At 33.9% G+C, this 19,948-nt stretch overlaps 2 protein-coding genes and 1 pseudogene across 2 annotated transcripts; 1 reads left to right on the top strand and 2 right to left on the bottom strand.

Annotated features, from left to right (window-relative positions):
- Nucleotides 1–8,924: 8,924 nt before the first annotated feature.
- On the bottom strand, nucleotides 8,925–14,410 carry LOC110784935 (uncharacterized; annotated as a pseudogene).
- Nucleotides 14,411–14,455: 45 nt separating this feature from the next.
- Nucleotides 14,456–19,860, top strand: LOC110791903 (uncharacterized). The gene is made up of 8 exons (XM_056842451.1): nucleotides 14,456–14,632; nucleotides 14,982–15,055; nucleotides 15,854–15,943; nucleotides 17,434–17,868; nucleotides 18,019–18,237; nucleotides 18,318–18,442; nucleotides 18,624–18,821; nucleotides 19,438–19,860. Exons 1-8 carry the CDS (start codon nucleotides 14,456–14,458, stop codon nucleotides 19,446–19,448), a joined length of 1,329 nt encoding a protein of 442 aa, XP_056698429.1. The 3' UTR covers nucleotides 19,449–19,860.
- On the bottom strand, nucleotides 15,949–16,770 carry LOC110791904 (probable NAD(P)H dehydrogenase subunit CRR3, chloroplastic). Its single transcript, XM_021996673.2, has 2 exons — nucleotides 16,487–16,770; nucleotides 15,949–16,303 (listed from the first exon to the last, which is right to left on the bottom strand). Exons 1-2 carry the CDS (start codon nucleotides 16,696–16,698, stop codon nucleotides 16,039–16,041), a joined length of 477 nt encoding a protein of 158 aa, XP_021852365.1. The 5' UTR covers nucleotides 16,699–16,770; the 3' UTR covers nucleotides 15,949–16,038.
- Nucleotides 19,861–19,948: the final 88 nt, after the last annotated feature.

A 19,948-nucleotide genomic window follows, 5' to 3' on the forward strand; every position in this document is an offset into this window, starting at 1 on the left:
GACAAATGCATCTCTTTAATTTATCTCTTATAGATATACAAAAAGACTAAAAAAAAGTATTTGATTCTATAGTTATTTTGTTAACTTGCACCTCATAAAAATATTTTATTCTATTTTCCTCAAAAAAAAAAAAATCATTCTACACATGGGAATTATTTTGTAAATTATATTTTCTATAATTTGGTAAAAAATATGACCAATATAAGATTATATTTAAAAGTAGGATTCTTATAAAAATATTTTTTTACGGAATACATAGTAGGATTCTTATAAAAATTTAAAAGTAGTCTACTGATATTGGATAATTATAATACAAATAAATTTGAAAATCAATCAAGTATATGTGATTAAGAGATAATTTTTTTTACTATAGTACTCTATAATATTTTAACAATTAAATTCGATAATTATAACCGCCATTGGTTATACGATTTTATAAGTAGTATATGTAGCAACTACATTCGATATTATCCATGCCATTGTTAGTAATAGTTTACTTCTTTTTTTTTTTTTTTTAAACATGTAACTTCCTTAAACATATATTGCGTAATTTAATGTATCTACTACTATACTACTCTACTACTTAATTCCTCAAATTGTAGATAAAACTCTTTGATTTTTGTACTATCTATTATATTCACACATCGCTCTACTTTTTCTATTCTTTTGGTGATTATTAATACTATATGATGAACATAGTCATGTACGGATTTTCCAGTAATATTTTTTTGGATTAGTATAAATACTTGCACAATGTTGTAATTTTTTTAAAATAATTTTTACTTATTTGATAGTTTAAGATATTAACAATTGTTACTTATTAACAACCGTGAAAATAAAATTGGTTAATCCAAAAACATGGAAAAGTAGTATACAAGAAAATCAATATGCAACTAACACATGGTCCTCTCTACTTAAAAAAGCTCCACCAAATATTTTAGGCTAAACCATTGAATTATATTTTGGTCAATTTTTAACACCATCTATATACACAGTACTATACCAAAGTAGAGGCAAATCGACGTGGAGCTGACAAAATGATGTTCTCTGAAGTGCCTCTCTTATAATATAAATAACTATCGTATGATAAAATAATTAATATACTTCATATTTATTTTACCTACATCGTACATTCTAATTACTTATCGATTATACTACGAAATATTTATATACTTATGACCAATAAATTTGTGGAGATGTTTAAGTATTAGATGATTACTCATATGATTAAGAATGACTCATAATAATCGATTATACTACTAAGCACTTATTTACTTATTTACTTATTCTACCTACAAATGTTTATACTCTGTACTATAGTTTGCGGAGATGGCAAACTATATATGTATCTATATCTATATATTCTGTACTATACCAAAAGAAAGTTAAATTGATGTGGAGATGACAAATGTCGCTATATGATTTGTCTCTCTAGCTTATTATAACATAAATGATAACTAATTGTAAACTACTAGATGCAATATCAATTTTTGTTTAGAAATTATGTCATATACTGGATGCGGATATGTATATACGTATGTTTACCTTTGTTCATTTATTATTTGTAATGAAATGAATCTTTGCATGCATTTTCTGATAATCGATATAGAAAATATTATAATAGTTGAACATGTACTATAAATTATATTATTATAATACTATCATCTTTCTAAGAATTAGTGTCATATAATGAATACATATATGAATAACAAACTTGAACTCTTGATTTTTATATTTTACAAGGTTGTCTCAAACATTTTAGATTGGACATGCATGCATTGCTAATGCTTCATCTAATTGATTATGAATATGTAAAAAAAGTTACTACTAACTTACATATTATAATGTTTTATTTATTACTCAATTACTCTAATCAGACAAATGTATTGTCAAAAACTCTAGAATAAGTATTAAAATTCAAAAATATCTTACCCAAAAAAAAACTGAGTCTACGGGTGGGTTATTTTAGGCTGGGATACTGGATACACCGAAGGGGGAGTCATGAAGCAGGGATACATTTTACTTTGTACCTCTCGAGACGAGGATTGAGAGTGGTGGGTATCGTTACTATCGTGGATGGAGGGGATAGAGATGAGAATTTTAGGCGGGTAAAGTGTGCAGGCCTCGCCTCGCCTCAAAGTCATCTCTAACTGAATACATTAAATGGTGTAATTAGGTTTTAAGTGGTCGGGTAATGAAGTTAATGGGGGACTGTGCGAGTATTAACTGGGTATTACTATCGAAGTGAATGGTGGTTGAGATCATTAAGTTTATTCTTGACACAACATGTGAATGAGAAAAAAAATAAATTTATTTATGTACTCTTATTTGTTTTAACTGTTTTAATAAATATGACACCGAATGGGAAATAACAAATTTATCCATCATTAATTATAATTTGGAGGTTAGCTATAATTAAGCTCTATTTTGATGATAATTGTCTACCATATTTCATATAAATTTATGTATAGATTATAAATCGTGCATCGCACGGGTATCATACTAGTTTTTTCTAATAGTAACTCGCTCCAAACTTCTGATGCAGGACTTCCTAGTCCTAGGTATATGCAGCCTTAGCATAAGAAATTTATAGAGGCAGGTTTTCGAATGGCATCTGAAACTCCTGATTTAAGAAAGAAATGTTTTTTTTGAGTCCTCATTCCTGATTCTAGAAATAAAAATGATACTCAATTGTGGTCACCATAAAGTTGTAGATTGGAACAATCTAAAGTTAGTCTTAAAAGTTCCACTAAAAACTTTCACTTCAGAAACATTTTGTTAGAAACTGTTAAATTGAAACTTGAATTACACTAAGAAAAGCTCTGAAGTTTACAAATCAGGGGACACGGCGTTTAACTTCTAGCATACTTCTTCTTGTTCTTGTTTGATTCAGAGACCTTAAATTTAGCATACACGAGTTTGACTTCTCAATCCATGAATTCAGTAAGTTTATTATAGTCTTAAATTGTGTTTACTTGTCGTTTGCATGCTGAATGAATCATGTACATTAGAAGGATTGTTACAGACTGCACTTTCATGTTTCAGTTTTATAGTTCCAATTCTAAATCTTCCCTATCCCTACTAGCTAGAACTTTTGTTTGCAGTTGACAAACTCACTTCTATTACTGTAACAAAAGGCTGGAGTAGAAATTTATAAGAGAAGTTGAACTGAAGTCTACCATTACGCGTCCTCTTTTCTTCAGGAACGACTATTTAATTGACAATAAACGTTTTCAAGCACAACCTGAAGTAGCTGTCTTTGAAGTTTGAACATGATTCTATGTTCCTGTAAAGATAAATCACAAAGACTCGTTAAGGATTGATTAAGGCTCTGAAAGTTACCCAAATTTCTTAGAGTTCTTGAATTAATTTTGTTTACTTGTTAACTTGCTTCAAACTTCCGAATTCCGATGCAGGAATTTCTAAAGTAATCCATATCTATGTACTCTTTGTAAACTCGTGATTTAGTGATTATTAGTTCAAGAGAAATATGTTGAGCCCTAATTCTGCAAAATAACAACTTCTAAAAAATAATCAAAAGGTCTTGTGTACACCCAGATAACTTTTGCCCATTTTTTTGTAACTTTAATCTAGTTTTGATTAACTTTTATATTAGTGATAAAAAAATTGATAGATAAACATTTTAAAGGGTTAAATGATTTATTTTATACATTATTAGTCATTTTGAAGAAATAAGTTTTACTAAAATTTAAAAAAAAAAATCACTAAAAAATAGATAACTTTTGCATATATAAGCTTAACTTTTAAACATTTTGAGTTAACTTTTACTCTGATGTACAATATTTATTGTACACCCCTTATAAATAAGAATTTGCACTAAAAGCTCACTTCAGAAACTCTTTTATTAGCAACTGTTGAATTACCGTCAGAAAGGCTCTAATCCGGGGATACGGCATTAATTTCTAGCTTAGAAGAACATGTTTGATTTGGAGACCTTAGAGCAAGATCAAGGGGATCTTATCTTAAACACTTTTATTATATGTCATGTCATCATTCCACTAATATTTAAAATTTCATCCGTCCCATAATTATAGTCTTTGTATTTCAAATCAGACGTCTTATCATTAGTCTTACTAGGTATCCACCTACGATAGGTGGGTAGCTGTTTAAACCCCAATGCTATGATTATAGTCTTACTTGGTTCGGTCCCGTGCAACGTACGGATGAGACTAATTTTTTTTTTTCTGACTAATTTATTTAAAATAATTTTTTAATAAAACCAAATCATATCAAATTTTATCACGGGTTGTTGGAAAATTAGATAAAACTATTATTTATTCAAATTATAAAGTGATTAGGGCAATCTTAGGTGTTTAGGGTTTCGACAAAAATACTTTAGTTGTGCAAAAAAAAAAAAACTTATCATACCTTTATCGGATAACTTTCTTTTAAAATTGAATGATATCCATAACTGTAACCATACCGGTACCCGCTACATAAAGTGGAAGAAAATAATAATAATAAATGCTTGTTCGGGTATGGACATATAATAACACCTTATTTTAAAAAAACTATTGCATGTAGGCTAAGAGTATAATTAATTTTGTTTGAAAAAGGTTTGTGAAAATCAAAATACTATCTTGCTATTACGGAGTAGCAACTTATTACGTATATTATAAAAATAATAATATCATAATTGTGATTTTTCCATTCCTGACATATATTTTCCAAATTAGTATTAATATATTATATTAGATTATTTCCATAATACACATGAAATCGTAATTTGAAAAAAAAAATAAGAAAATAAGAAAAATAGAAAAATAGATATTTTAAAAGATTCTTTAATTAAAATTTTATTTTAAAAGAAAATCTAAAAACACACTAGGAGATGACATGTGTCATTCTTGGTGTGTCTTTTAGTATATAGAGTACTAGTATAGTACCCGTGCGATGCACGATTTATAATCTAAATATAAATTATTATGAAATCTGGTAGACAATTATGATCAATATAGAGTTTATAGATACTCTTCAAATAAAAAAAATTAATAATGGATAAATTTGTTATTGCTCATTCGGTGTCTTGCTTTTTAAAATAATTAAAACAAATAAAGGTACATAGATAAAATTATTTTCATTTTCATTAATCACTTGTGTCAAGCATAAAATTATCTCACCCGCCTTTCACTTCGTTATTAATGCTCACTTAATACTCGCACAATCACTCGTCAACATGGTTACCCGATTACTTAACAGTTATCTAGACCTGGTACTTTATTGAGCTAGAGATGACTTTGAGTCCGCCTGTCTGATTAGAGTTACTGAGTAAATAAACAAAACATTATAATATGTAAGTTAGATGAAAGATTAGCTGCTCATACGGGTACAATCTGAAATTCATCATTGCCCCTTCACCCGCGACAAATACATTTTTTGACCCCATTACCCAATAAACTTTTGTCCATCTCCGCCCACTTGGGGCAGATGCACAAGGAGATCTCCCAAAAAACCCGCCCCACTAACAATTTGACATCCCTATATTCGACAAATAATCCAATTTTCCTTTCAAATTTTTTTTAAATATATTGACTTAAGTTTATTACGGAGTTTCAAAATTGATTTTATTAGTTATAATATTAAAAAAAAAATTAAAAGTGACATACATAATTAGGATTGGGTGAGTGTTCTTAAATTCTATCAATTCATACTCGCCCATCACCAAGGTGGTTACATATTATCCTTATAATCCACTAAATATCTGTTTTTGTTAGTCAACATTAGTCAATCATCTATGTTTAACTTTGTCGTCAGACCAATCTAAAACCCAAACTCGCTCCATAATCAAGTGTGATTCAACATTTACATATATAAATTTTATTTTGCACTAGTGAAACTGAACAACTTTTGAGACATCAGGTGGATCAACATCTTGATCTTCCCATTCGAGAGATGTGATTTGGATTCTCTTAGATTCATCAAACCACTGGGAATTTCCTTCCACCGCATCTTTAAAAGACACGGGTAGAGGGATGGATGCAATTGGAGGTTGTTGTTCTTCATGATCTTCCATAGTTACATCCATAGATCCCCGATCATTATTTGAACCTATGTTAGTTGTTACTGAAGGCTGTTGTAGTTCCATCATAAAGGCAGTAAGTTGAACCTGGGAATGCAAAAGACTAGCACCTGCAAAAACAAGAAAGCAAAAAACACAAAGAAAATTTGAGGAGAAAACCACTCCTTGAAACTAAGAAGACCCCTAGAGGCCTCTTCGCCGAAGGCGAGATGCAAAATCTCCAGTAATCTAGCTTAGATCAAGAGAGAAGGTAGAGGAGAAGCTAGAGAGAGAAAGCATAGAAGAGTAGCCCTTGTTTAATTAAAGTTAGCTGGGAGAAACTTTGGAAGATTCCAGTGCCCTATAAGTATAAAATGCTACTTTGGAATATTTGCCACTCTATTTTAATTTGCCTGTTGCTCAAACCCTCTCTCTTAAATTCCCTAAATTTGATCCTGTTTGTATTCGTTGCAACACTAATAGTGAAGACAATCTACATCTGTTTAGAGATTGCCATAGTACTTGAGGATTTTGGTCAATGATTTTCCAGCTTCATGCTCCAGGTTTTTATCTAGACTTTAATTCTTTTTATAATCTTAACTGGCACGATTGAGTTACTTATAATTTAAAAGGGTCTATTGCTGGGAAATTATATTTTCTATTACAATATGGCACATATAGTCTTATAGAAACAATATTGTATTCAATCTCAAGATGGGAAGCAGTGCAAGCTTTTACAATAAATTATAGGCAGATTACACATTCTCTAAAAATATTGTTTAGTATGTGGACTCTGATTCATGATCTAGCTCTTCTCAGTCTGCAAGAGTTTGGGCTCCTCCATATAAATCTTACTACAAGCTAAACACTGATGGCACGTGGATTATAATTGATCATGCTGGAGGAGGAGGGGTTCTACGGTGCGAGAAAGGGCTTTGGCATATTGGTTATTCTATCCATTTCAAGAGCCTAGCTTGGTCCTGCTTTTGCTGAGCTGACTACAATCAAAGAGGGCTTGCTTAATTATTGCCTGGGAAAGAAAGATTACTCATCTAGAACTGGAAATTGATGCAAGTACTTTGAAGTACATGCTTCAAAATCCAGCAGGATATCAAGATCATCAGTTAGCTCCTTTGATCAATGATGTTGTAACCTTGCTCAAGAGAAACTGGTATGTGATGATTCTTCATGTGAAAAGGGATGCGAACAAAATTGCTCATGGCTGGCAGATATTGGGCGAAGAATGTTGATAGCCAAGACCTATCACTTCCAACCACCACCAAATGTTCGATCGTGAAGATTATACGAAGGAGCTACGGCCTCAGGTGGATGCCTAACTTCGGTGATATTTCCAAGTGGAAGGATCAAGTACATTGAACATAATGCTAACAGGACTAACTTCTCCTATTTTGCTTTGTATAATGTTAAACTCTTAAGGCTAATTATTCCTATCAGCCATAGCTTCTTTTACGGGTTTTTGAGGGTAGCTATGGGTTGCTTTTGCTGCTTGTGTTTGAAAACGATTATTGAGGCTTTAATCGCCTCCTTATAATATATTTCCTATTTCTGCATTAAAAAAAGACGTAAATAAAGTGAAACTATATGAATTTTGAAATATTTACATATAAAAATGAATGAGTTTATTAAACAAAAAATAAATTAATACTCCATCTGTATTTTAAAAATTTATATATTTATATATATATTATATATATATTTATATATATATATATATATATATATATATATTATGAGAGTTTTTTGGTGAGCATTAGGAGCGTCCATGTAGGATTGTCCAGTCACTAATTCTATTTAAATATTAAAATTTAGCAATTATAAAATAAAGTAAATAGGTTTAGGATAAGGTAATACTCCCTCCGTATTTATTTAATGATACATTTGGCGAGACACGGGTATTAAAAAAAAAGAATTGAATGAAATAAAGTAATAAAACAAGTGGGGTTGAGTAGATATTTTAATAAGTAAACAAGTGGGGACCATGTCATTTTAGAGGGTGGGGGGTAGGGTGTAGTTCAGAAATTATTTGTTTAATAGATGGTGGGACATAGGATATACTTCGTATTATATAGATTATTTAATTAGATGGTGGAGTTGATAACTTACTAAAAATGATAAGTGTATCTCTTAAATAAATACGGTCGGAAAAGACAAATGTATCCCTCACATAATTAGGGAGGGAGTATGAATTTTGAAAAGATAAGATTAAGTGAACATTTAAAAGATATAATTTGATAATACTCTTTTTTATCATTTTTTGTAAAGATAAAATCATATACGGAGTCAAATTTAATTACTACGTACACTTTTGCATCGGCCGAAACCATGAAAGTGTATGAATGGAGAAAAGGGTGAAAATTTAAATAATACAACAAACATAAATTAAATCTAGTTATATTAATATTTTTCTTTTTCTTGTGGTCCCTACACTTACATCATCTTTTTACTATAATAAATAATTCACCCATTACCTTACTTTCATCTCATTTTAATAAATTCTATTCACTCTCCTAAAACTATGTGTCGGTCAAAGTGTATTTCTTTTTAATATACAACGGGGGTAGTTGTACATTTAATGTAGATTTAATATTTCGATTGACCAGCAAATAGCAAATAGCAAATGGTCATTTGCTTGGAGTGGGAGAGGTTCACAGTTCATGACCTTTGATGTTAAACTTTTTTTCTACTTTTGTATAGTTCCCTTTTCCATTTCTCTATTATTTTTATTAGAAATGATTATAAAAATTACAGTATAATCACTTTTCTTTATCATTTCTCTTCCTACGTCTATTCTCACTAGTTGTTGGACCGCGCGCTAACGCGCGCGGTCCCCCAAGATATTGAAATTAATTGGTAAAATTAAATTAGTAAATAATCAAAATAATTAGGGAAAAATAACCAAGGAAGGAACTTAGCCAAAAAACTATACTAATTAAACAAGAATTACATGATTCATCAATAACTACGGGAAATGTTTATGGTTGAATCCATCTACATAAATAACTATTTAAGCGCAACATTAAACCATCTTTTTTGTTGCATCCGTAACACCCTCATATAACCATTTACAATCAGCTGCTATCTCATGAGCTGACTACAATGTAACAATCCTATTACTTTGGGGGACCATATCCTTGGAGCTCTTATCCTACATCATGACAACTCCTGTCATAGTGCTATAAGTAGTGTACTATTTCAAGTTGTTCCTCAAATGCGACGGTCTACAGTTGATTCCTGTGGTTCGCGGGTGGTCTGAGTCCATTTCCAAATTGAACTTCATAAGTTATAACATTCAAATGCAGATAAAATAAGGCTCTTTCGGATTTCATAGCGTACCTTCTGAAGCCACACTTTGTGCCCAAGTGATAACAACCTTAGTAGATGTTGCCAAGAGTTCCTCAAACAAAAGATACCAACAACAAATTAGAATATCCTCAGAATTAGACAGATTTTTAAAGCACAGGATACAAAGGAAGCATATTTGCAAAGAAGTAAACATTTCTGTAAGTGAATATAAGTCACAAGTTTATTACGTAGTTATCCTAGATGATAGAATATCATAAATATACGTTATTAACTTATAACGGTGTTCAAAAGTCAAAACTAACGCTAAACAGGGGTAAAAAGAACACTCTCTACTTCCTGCTGCTCAGAATTCCGTTGTGCCACTACCTTCGATATTGAAAACATCTGCCCTTCACACAAGAGTTTTGAGCATTAATTAAGTACAAAATATTTAAAACATCATATCACTAAATGCGGTTAATAGAAATAAAAAAAAACATACCTTTTGAATGGTTTTTGTGAAGCATAACTTATGTTCATCCATGGAAGCATCGATAAACTCATCAATATGGCCCTTTAAATCCTCTAGGAAAGTCGCATCATCTTTCTTCTTCCTCCGACATGAAGCAATTGCTGGAGTTGGTGCAGTAGCAGATGATTTAGTTTCAGCTGGATTCTTCTGGGAATCCATGTTAGATGTTACCAACCTGCTACTAAAAAAATTGTGCTCAAAGTGCAACATAATAAACACATTTTATTCTAGATCAAGGGAACCAGATAATTCATTCAGTCAAAATAAAAAATGAGTGTTCTCTCTAAACATGTTCAATAACCGCGAATAGATCTTAAAGCATCCAACTCACTATATCTGATAACCGAGAATAGAAGTATGGAATCCTGTAAATGAATGATTGAATGACCCAGAATTCAACAGCAACATCGTCACTATTTTAGCATCCAGTTTACAAAGAACTTCATGGCATGGGCACCCAGGCACAACCCGACACATTTAGTAAAAGAGGATTCAGAGATCACCCGTAGAGCTACCAGATTAGATGACATAACAAACAAATCAATGATATGAACCATTGAAGCAGGGAATTCCCAGATCAACATGGACAGCATATAAATCTTCAAGTAACTTGAAACAACCACGGTGAGCAACACATCTTTGAACCCAGAAAAACCCTCTATAAAAGTATAAAATCTCCTTGAAAACACAAAAAGAACACCAAATTCCCTATAAGGGAACATCCCAAAGATTTCAATCCCAATGTCAAAACCGACAACACTTTTGAGGTCTCATTCAAAATCCATAACTTGTAAGCATCAACAAAGAGGAAAAAGAAGGATGCTTTGAATTGCCAAAAAAAAATAAGGATGCTTTGAACAATTAGGTGTCAAAATCTGAATTATTGCGGTGGAGCACGTTGAAGAGCAAGTGCCTGTAAGCTTGAGGCTTGTGAAGGACCAAATCAATGACGAGAATCAAGAGCTCGCATTCTATGTACTCATCAGCAAATATCACATCTTAATTACATATGCAAGCTTCTCTTATATATATAGTCTAGTCATTTACGTTCCAAACTAAAGACGAGCTTATTTAGATATCTAGATCTAGGGAAGCTTCAAGTTTAGATCATTGTAAAGTCAATAGACAACTAAACACACATAACTTTCAGAAAAATACATCACTGAAATCATAACTCGGCAGGAAAAGGAAGCCTGGAGTGTACTGCTCTTTCGTGAGACTGTGAAAGAAGATTTCCGGGACACCAGAAACATTCTCTATGAAGTGACATGATCTAAAATGTTCTTTAATACTTTAACCTAGGTAGGAAAACAAAAAAACTGTCTGAACAAGGATTGATAAGCCACAAAGAGAACCATGAAATTTGAAAATGTTAGTTTCCTTCTTGAATTTTTTTAACCCCTAGTTCATCAGCATAAAAAGAGACAAAAAGCTTGTATAATAGCTCCTATCATGATTATATATGTCTCATTCCGATATGATGGACTAATTCTTCAAGTCCTTCAAACATTAAGGGAATAAAAAATATCAATTAAAAGCATACAATCATGTATGCATACTACACCAAGTTCCCCAAATCAATACTCGATCCACAACATATTCAATTATGATATCGAAAAATTAATCAATAATAGCCGAATATTCATCCACAGGCAAGTGAGAAAATTGACCTTGCTCTTAAAGTGACCCAGGTGTGTTCATCGCCAGAAACATTTGATTTCCATTGGGCAGATAAGGCCACATTAGCACTCATTCTTAATTGTAGCAGCATTCTCCTTCAATCTTCCTAAACTCAATCATAGCATTCTCCGTACAATGATTTCTAATTGTTTAAATTTCATAAAATCCAAAACAAAATCAAACACAGTAGACTTCAAGAATCGAGAATTGGATCTGAAAATTGACGGGAAAAAGAACGAATTCAAAAATAAAATTATCATCCATGTAAACCAAAAAAACCTAAACTTCATAAATCTTTATAACCCTAGTAGTTAAAAAAATGAGAACCGATATAATAGGAGATCGAGAAAAGTAGGTAAGCCCTTACCTTGGAGATCTGGTTCTAGGCGAGATGTGTCTGTAAAACATCCTTGTCTTCCGTCTCTTCCATTTTTTATCAGATTAAGCAGGAAGGGGAGAAAAGAGAGGTTAAAATGGGGAGCAAGCATGAAGGGGCAAGAACATAAACCAGGTCAATATGAGAGAACAGAAATTGAAAACGGGGAGATAAAGAAGAAGAGAAGCAACCAGGTCAATATGAGGAATAAATCGACGGAAGAAAGAGAAAAGGAGACAAAAAGAGAGAAAGTGAAAAAAAATGTTGCCAGTACAAGGCATCAGATCAAAGTTGCCTCGTCGAGTAACAAGGCATCAGATCAAAGTTGCCTGCTTGCACCTAACCACAGTCTGTATGCATCAGTGCAAAACATTACAGCAATAAGGCCCTTTTTTTTGTTGCAGTTTAGTAACATTCAGTCCAGGGAAAACAAAACAGGGCCTAAGAGTCTACACAGTACCCTTGAGGGGTGAGGCACCTAGCACAGTGTTTTGACGAACCAATCACGCACTGAGGGACATGTATCAACTTAGATTGTCACATGTGTGCACGAAATTACCAATCCACAAACCAAGTGTTCGGCTTATCCTCCCTCCCCACGACCATCAGCGGTTTTGAAACAAAGGTACACCAATAATTAGTACCGAGTCGACTTATCCATACTCGTGCCATAACAAGAAAAAGGTGTCATTTTTGGAATCACAAAAACCACACAAAAAAAACAAGGCCACCAGAAACAAGGTAATTGAATTCCTGAACCTGGCAGCTAATATATTGACTAAATCAACAAACACAATATCAAGTTGAAACTACAGCAACCAAGCATTCCTTATCAACAATTTATCATCACTCTCACCTTACAGGAAATTGTAATATCCTACCAACACCTCTGTCTTCTCCATCAATATAGAATCTGTCTATATAAAAACCCACAATGACAGTTCTAAAGTAAAGTACCACACCAAAATAACCCACAACTTTCTTTCAACCCTTTTACCAGAACAAGTGAAACAGAGTTACAGAGTTTACCTCAAACTTTGTACCAAACTAACCACCATTATCTTTACACCTTATAACAGACTAAGTTTGGTAGTCGAGACAAAGGCACAGGTCGAAAGCGAACATCCCCACGATCAGTTCAGCATAACTCAAAGCATGCACGTCTTTCACACTGGAAAAAAAAAATAAGGATAAGCAAACAAGTTACAGTATACAAACATTACATAATTTTTCTACAGAAGCTAATTTGATTGTTCAGATCACAAAGAAATGAAATCAAATTCCATAACAAGATTATACGGAGTAACAGATTATAAGTTCAGTAGCCGAGAATCATGGGCGAGATAGTGCAAGCAATAGATATAGATCGAAATAGAACTCCAATGGACTCATAGCATCAGTCCACCATAACTCAAAGAATGCACAACGCCTGATATTGACAACTTTTCCTGCACAGCTTGATGACAAATTTTAATTTAAAGGGAGTGTAGGCTTCAGTAACTCATAAACTCTAGCAACACAGAGACATTAAAACCTACCATATCCAGCTGAAAATTCACCACCAGATTCATGAGAATCCCTCGCATGAGTTGCATAAATGTTCAGAATGAGAGGGATAACACTATATATCCTTCTAAGGATCAATAATTTTACATTCCTACTTCCTAGTACAAGTATTCATCATGCAATAACTAAGTAATGATCAAACAGTAAAGCCCATAGTTTGTCCCCTTTGAATGATGCGACTTAGGTAGAGAGAGAGAGAGAAAATGAAAAAATAGAATAATCAACAAGCCATTCTCTTACAAGATATAACTGCCTCCCTAATTTATAATTCCTAAGTCCAACCAACTTGCTCTCATATTCAATGGATTTCACCAACTTCTTGCCCAAGGCAGTCTCTAACTGATATTCTGCCCACACATGTAGGATGCATTCCCCAAATTTTCTTAATTTCCTTGCACGTATGACAAACTTTATCCTAACATGGGGATAGGTGGGGAAGCTAAGCACTATAATCACCCCAACTATGTTAAGCACATACTCCCCCCTCAAATGAACAAAATGCATATATTTTCAGTCGCAAACGATACAAACTAAAATTCTGAAAAGTTAGTTACGTGATCAATTAATCTGAAATGGAGGTAGTACCATACCCTCAGGATTCATCTTAGGCATAGACTTAAGCGCATGTGGAATTCTAAGGAAACTCTCCTTGGCAGCATCTAATTCACGCCGAATTTTCTTGACCTCATCCTCGATCACCTCGTCCTCGATCTTCAGCACTTTCTGGTCACTGAAATGCCGCAAACTCCCTCCAATTCCTGAAAATTGAACTCATTTCATCAAAAAATCAAAATACTCACATCATAACCAAATTCGATACAAGAAAAGTTGAATTTCAGGAGAAACTGAAAAAAAAACCTTCAAAGGTAAAAGTACTGTAAGTCCGAGAGAAAACACGGAGGCGGAAGGGAATGAGCCTGCATAAGGCAGCCATGGCAGAGGAGGAGAGAGAATTTGCTGAAAATTCAGGATCGCATTGATGTTGATGGAGATGAACTCGGAGGAATTAGGGTTTTTCGATGAACAAGTCTTGTTGTGTGTGAAGGAGTTGGAGAGAGAAGGAAGAGTTGCGTCCTGGTGTTCCGACCGGAAAAAAATCCGCCGTCGAAGAAAAGATTCAGCTCGAACACAGCACCGCCACCACCTGGTTGAGTCTGTAACGAACGGCACATGAATGGTGGTGGGAAGATCGGAATTTGGTGGCTCGTTGTGGAGTTTGATTTGAGGAGAGGGGGCGGAGGTGAGAGGAGAGTGGAGCTTAGGTTAGAAATTGAAAATGATCCAGGAGGTGGATCAGAAGAAAGAAAGGAAAGGAGAAAAGGGATAGCAAAAAAATTTGGAAATATGCAAGAACCAAGAATCGAACCTTGGTTGATTGAGCAAGGCTAATAGAGCCTTCAAAGGGAAGGAAAATAAAAACTTTCCTTATGAATAGTGAATTTCACCCAAATGTGACTCAATACACTATTGTTAAGCATAGTGTTTTGAGTTCATGCATTTTAAAGGTTTGGGATGTGTCTTTGACTCTTTCATATCTCCTGAAGCAGCAAATCAACTCATTACCTGTTCTTTTAATAAGGTCAGTTTCTTCTCTTTCTTCCTTTTTTATTTTTTTATACTTGTATATATGTAAGGAAAATAAACCAGGTTAAACTTTGAGAGGGTCAATTTAACTCATCATCGAGGATGATGAATTCTTATTTTTTAATTTTACCAATCATTTTTTTTTATAATGTTAATTGAGGAAAAGCTAGGCCAAGTCCTAATGTAAGAGTAATCTAACTCATCCTGAATCCTGATAATTGATTTGTGATGGCTTTAATTTGTGGTTTTGTTACTTGAAGTCGCCATTTCAAGCAGGAAATAGGATTCGTAAATTATCCAGATTGGAGCAGGTAAAGAAACCCTATGAAACTGTTAATCCGTAACCGTTCGTTGTCCCAAAAGTTCAAGTAGGAAATAAAATAAGCCGATAAATGTAGATTGGTTCAGTGAGTTAATTGAAAGTGAACTAGTCCGTAACTAATTGAATGAGATTGCTAGCTAGCAAATTTGCAATCTTGCAAATTCCAGTTTCCTAAGGACCCTTTTGGTTAGTAGTTTTCATCAAACAGAAAGTTTCCTCACCCGGCCCAACCTAGCTATCGGCTACATAGCAGGGGTTTGTTGGTCGAACACCCAGCTCGGTTAGCCTGGCTAATTTGACAAATTAAAGTGTTCCACTTGGACAATTTTGTTGGAAATGGTGTTTCAAAGTCTAATGGTTAGATATACTAGTTTTTCCACTTCTGACAAGATATTTTGGAGATTTGATCTACTCAATTGTTACTCATCTATAATTCCATGTTTAAAGAAATCTTTGCTGATGTGGTTGCAGAAAAATGAGAGTGTGCCAGACATGTGGAAGCAGAGGCGTCTCTGAATTATTAGTTCTGTGTTGCAGATGCCGAACTATCTCCGAGCACACGTAAATTTCTAAGCCTCCCAAGTTTAAATTCCATGACAATAAACACAAATTTACATTCTGTATAAAAATGATGGTAAAGAAAATGTGATTAATATTTACATGATTAAGTCATCAAGGATAGAAGAGGGAAAAGGTAACTTAACAGCACCAGTAGCAACCAAAAGCAAGAGGAACCAAGCTGGTGCAATCCAAAACAACATAACCTCTAGAATTTTCTTTCCTGAAGATTGAGCAACTTTCTCAGTCTGTCCATTTAACCACTCTCCAGTTTCGCGGAGTGCCTTTTCTGTTTTCCCCTCTTTCTTTCCTATTGAATTTGACAGTACCGCATCAAACACGCTATTCTTCTCCTTTGGCTCACTGCATTTGCATTGCATATATCAAGTTATAACAAAGATGAGTATTAACAGATACTTAAAACAGTTACAAAAATTGAATTTGAATAACCTCAAGTTCTAATTTTCTTGGGATAACCAAAAACTTATTCATTATTCCAAAATAATAAGAGGCTGAAAGGGATAAATGAGGTATGGGGGTGCTTGCCTGATACTGGCAGGATCATAATCGCGGTAAATGCCAGCACCAATGGCTCTTTCAATCTCCGCGACAGAGGGCTGAATTTGCGGAATGTGGTTTGGTTTTGGAGGAGTAATCTTTGAACGTTTCCGGGGTGTTGTGGGGTTAGAAGAGTTGTTGGAGAGAGAAGCAAGAGTGATGACAGGTTTGGTTATGGAAAAACAGCCTGATAAAACCATTCTGTGGTATTTAGTGGAGAATTTGAGGATAGAGTGGCTATATGCCTATATGTGAATATGTGGCTGCTTTTGGGGATAAAATGATACTTCGTATTTCTGTATTGGACTCTTGTATTTGTCTTTTTCCTCCAATTTATTAGGGGATTTTGCTGAAATTATTTTTTATGCGATATTTGTGAGATGATATGGAAGTCAAGGAGATTATTTGGAGAGATTACAATCAAAATTACATTTAGTCTATGCTTTGGAAGAAAACACTAGGAATCGAATTTTATTTTTTATGAAAAGTACTTTCGATGAAATCCTTTGGTTCTAAAGCTCTAGGGAAGTCTTGATCTTATCCTTGTTTATAAGATAACAGTAGATCAGAGAAAGATGATTAAGCTTTTGTTAAGCTTTTGTTACAAGTCACGCGTACTTGAGCTTTCATGTATATGTATTATCTAGTTAGAAGGTAAAAAATAGAGTTATATTTTTGTAAGGATAATAACAGTATGATCGGATGAAAATAAAAGGATATACAATATGTTTCATAAAGTAAAATGTCAACTGGCAAGATAACAAATATCATATCTTGGGACTTTATCAGCTCTTATCAGTGACAAATGTAGATCCACTGCAAATGTGCAAATGCTTACAGAAAGTTCCCATTGTAAAATCAAAGGTATAGAGTATAGCAGTGGAAAAAATAACAATGTGACTAACTTTGTCCGGAATATTTTTCCTGTTTTTCAGTTATTGCTTAAATAAGTTGGCAGACACAGATGATGGTGAAGTTGAATGGAGTTGTGAGTTTTGTGAACCAAGGGTCATTGAACTGTCAGATTCCACAAACAGTGTTTCAGATTCAGATAAGGAAACAATTGAACCTTTCATGGAGCTTCAGAATGATGCAGAGAAGATAATTTGTCCGTTGATATCTGAGAGGTTGAGAAATGGTGATGCTGGCCCATCCATTCATGTGTTAGAATCATCCTGCAGAGGTATGGAAACGACTCAAACAAGTAATAGCCCGAAAACAACTAATGTTATTGGAGACCTGCATTTACCCAACGAAGACTCTGAAGTGACAAGAGTTAAGGAATCTAAATCTGACTCTCCTGAAACATCCTCTAGCATCGAAGATGATTTTTGTAGCACTATAGAGCCGCTACCTACTCCTGTCTGGACGTAAATGTTCCCCTTCCTCTTGTGTTCTGCTTCAGCTATTTTAAACAAAATAAACATAGGAAAACAGAGAATAGTTTAGAACTTCACATGAAAAGTAAAACAACTATTTCACTAACGAGTTCCTATCTTTTCAAATGGTGCCTATCACAGGGGGAGTTTTCAGATATATGGAAAAAACTCTTGTACTGTCCCTGTAATGATGGCGCACGTATCAAATGAAGCATGCATAGAAGCTTCAGAGGTGGCAAGTTCTTTGCCTGTGATCCTTAGCTTAGAGATGGTTTCTAAAGTTAATATCTGGCCTATGAAGTTCAAGAAAATGATGCCAACAGTTCATAACATCGCAGTGTACTTTTTCCCGGATCACAGGTATTCTTTTCAACAACATATGTAAATCAAATAAGTTCCACGAAATCTCTGTTCTAGTAAAGCTATATTTTATCTTACAGAGCTGAAAGAGTGTATGACTGCCTAGTGGAAGACATTATTGACCATGAATTCGCCATGATTTCAAGGATCAATAATGTTGAGCTCCTGATCTTTTCATCTTGTGAACTGCCACCAAACAACTGGAGTAAGTTAAATCATTTGAGACTTTAGTGAACACGGAATATCATGTTTGTTTATCAGCAGTTAATTCATTCTCATCATGCTATTTGTTTCAAGTTCAATATAGATAAAATTATACTACGTACAAGAGGAATTTTCTCACGGTAAGTGGGAACATGGGGAACAAATGTGATGCTCATATGCAGGATTGAAACGGAAATATTATCTGTGGGGCATAATTAGAAGAAAGAAGAAAACATTGACTCAAAACCAGAGTGATGACTGCGTTTACAACCTACATGGAAGCATGAACCATACTTCACCTTCAATTTTGTCAACTGAAATGTGTGCTAAGGAAACCGAGTTGCACACGAAGAAGTTTCGTTTTTCTCCTCCAAACACTGGTGAGTAATTTGATGCATGCATTCTCCGCCACTAATAATTAAAATGTTATGAAGAAACAAATTTTAGTTTCCATTGACAAAATTTCACATAAAGATGTTTGAGGCATGTCTGAGAAAAGAAGGAATTTAAAGAAAAACCTTGTCCTTTTTCTTTGTTGTATATGTCTTTCACTGGGAATAGAAGCTGCAGTCTTAACCTCAGTGTTCCATTCTCCCATTTATCCCCTCACTTCTGACCCTTAGGTTAAAATCTCTGTGGAAGAGCCAGCATTTAAATAAATTTGACCCAAGTGAAGTTAAAGCATCTATCAGCTGAACATCCATAAGTTATATCACAGTCATGTCACAAGTTCCCAAACAAAAACTTGTATCACAAGCATTATTTTCTATAAAGAAGAAATCACAAGCTTGCTGGAAAATACCAAGGGAACAAAAGATAAATATTTAGTATCAATTTGCTAATTAATCAGGGTCAGGGGAGGGAGGCAGGAATGACATGTCTAAAATGGACTGGTAACTTGTTGAAACTTCCAAGATTCACAATTACATCCAGAACACTTTGCCATTAACATTTGAGGGATGTGACTATGTGATCGCTTGCAAATTTCGTCTGCAGGAGATAATTGACAAATGCGATGCAATGATTTTGTGCTAACAAGAAAGGCATTATGCTAAAAGCTAAGCCCTGCATGCTCTGTTTTAGCTGGGATAGTGCATGCTATCTGGTGTGCAAAAGGAATAGAAGAGTCATACCATGGAAGCCAAAGTGCTGCATCATATGCTGCTGTAAACTCAAATAGAAGAAGCTACAACCAAAAAAAATCAACAAGGGATATCTCTAATTATTTGCACCTGATGTCAATTATTGTTGAGCAAATTTGTTAGGTTAACTCGATGTTTGTTTCATTTCTTTTACTTTAGGGAGGGCAGGGGACTTTCATATTGTGAATTGGGCTGATAGTATTTTAAAGGCCAGATTGGTGCCTTTTGTAAATATCAGTAACTAGCAAACCTAATAAGCTTTCTTCTATTAAAACAACCATGCCAACCTTCATGAAACTACAGTTATATTCATCATTTCAAACGTGGAAAAGCTCATTCTTGACAGAGTCATCTATGCTAGCAAC

Source organism: Spinacia oleracea, chromosome 4 (assembly GCF_020520425.1).
Source record: "Spinacia oleracea cultivar Varoflay chromosome 4, BTI_SOV_V1, whole genome shotgun sequence".
In the NCBI taxonomy this organism is placed as follows: Eukaryota; Viridiplantae; Streptophyta; class Magnoliopsida; order Caryophyllales; family Amaranthaceae; genus Spinacia; species Spinacia oleracea.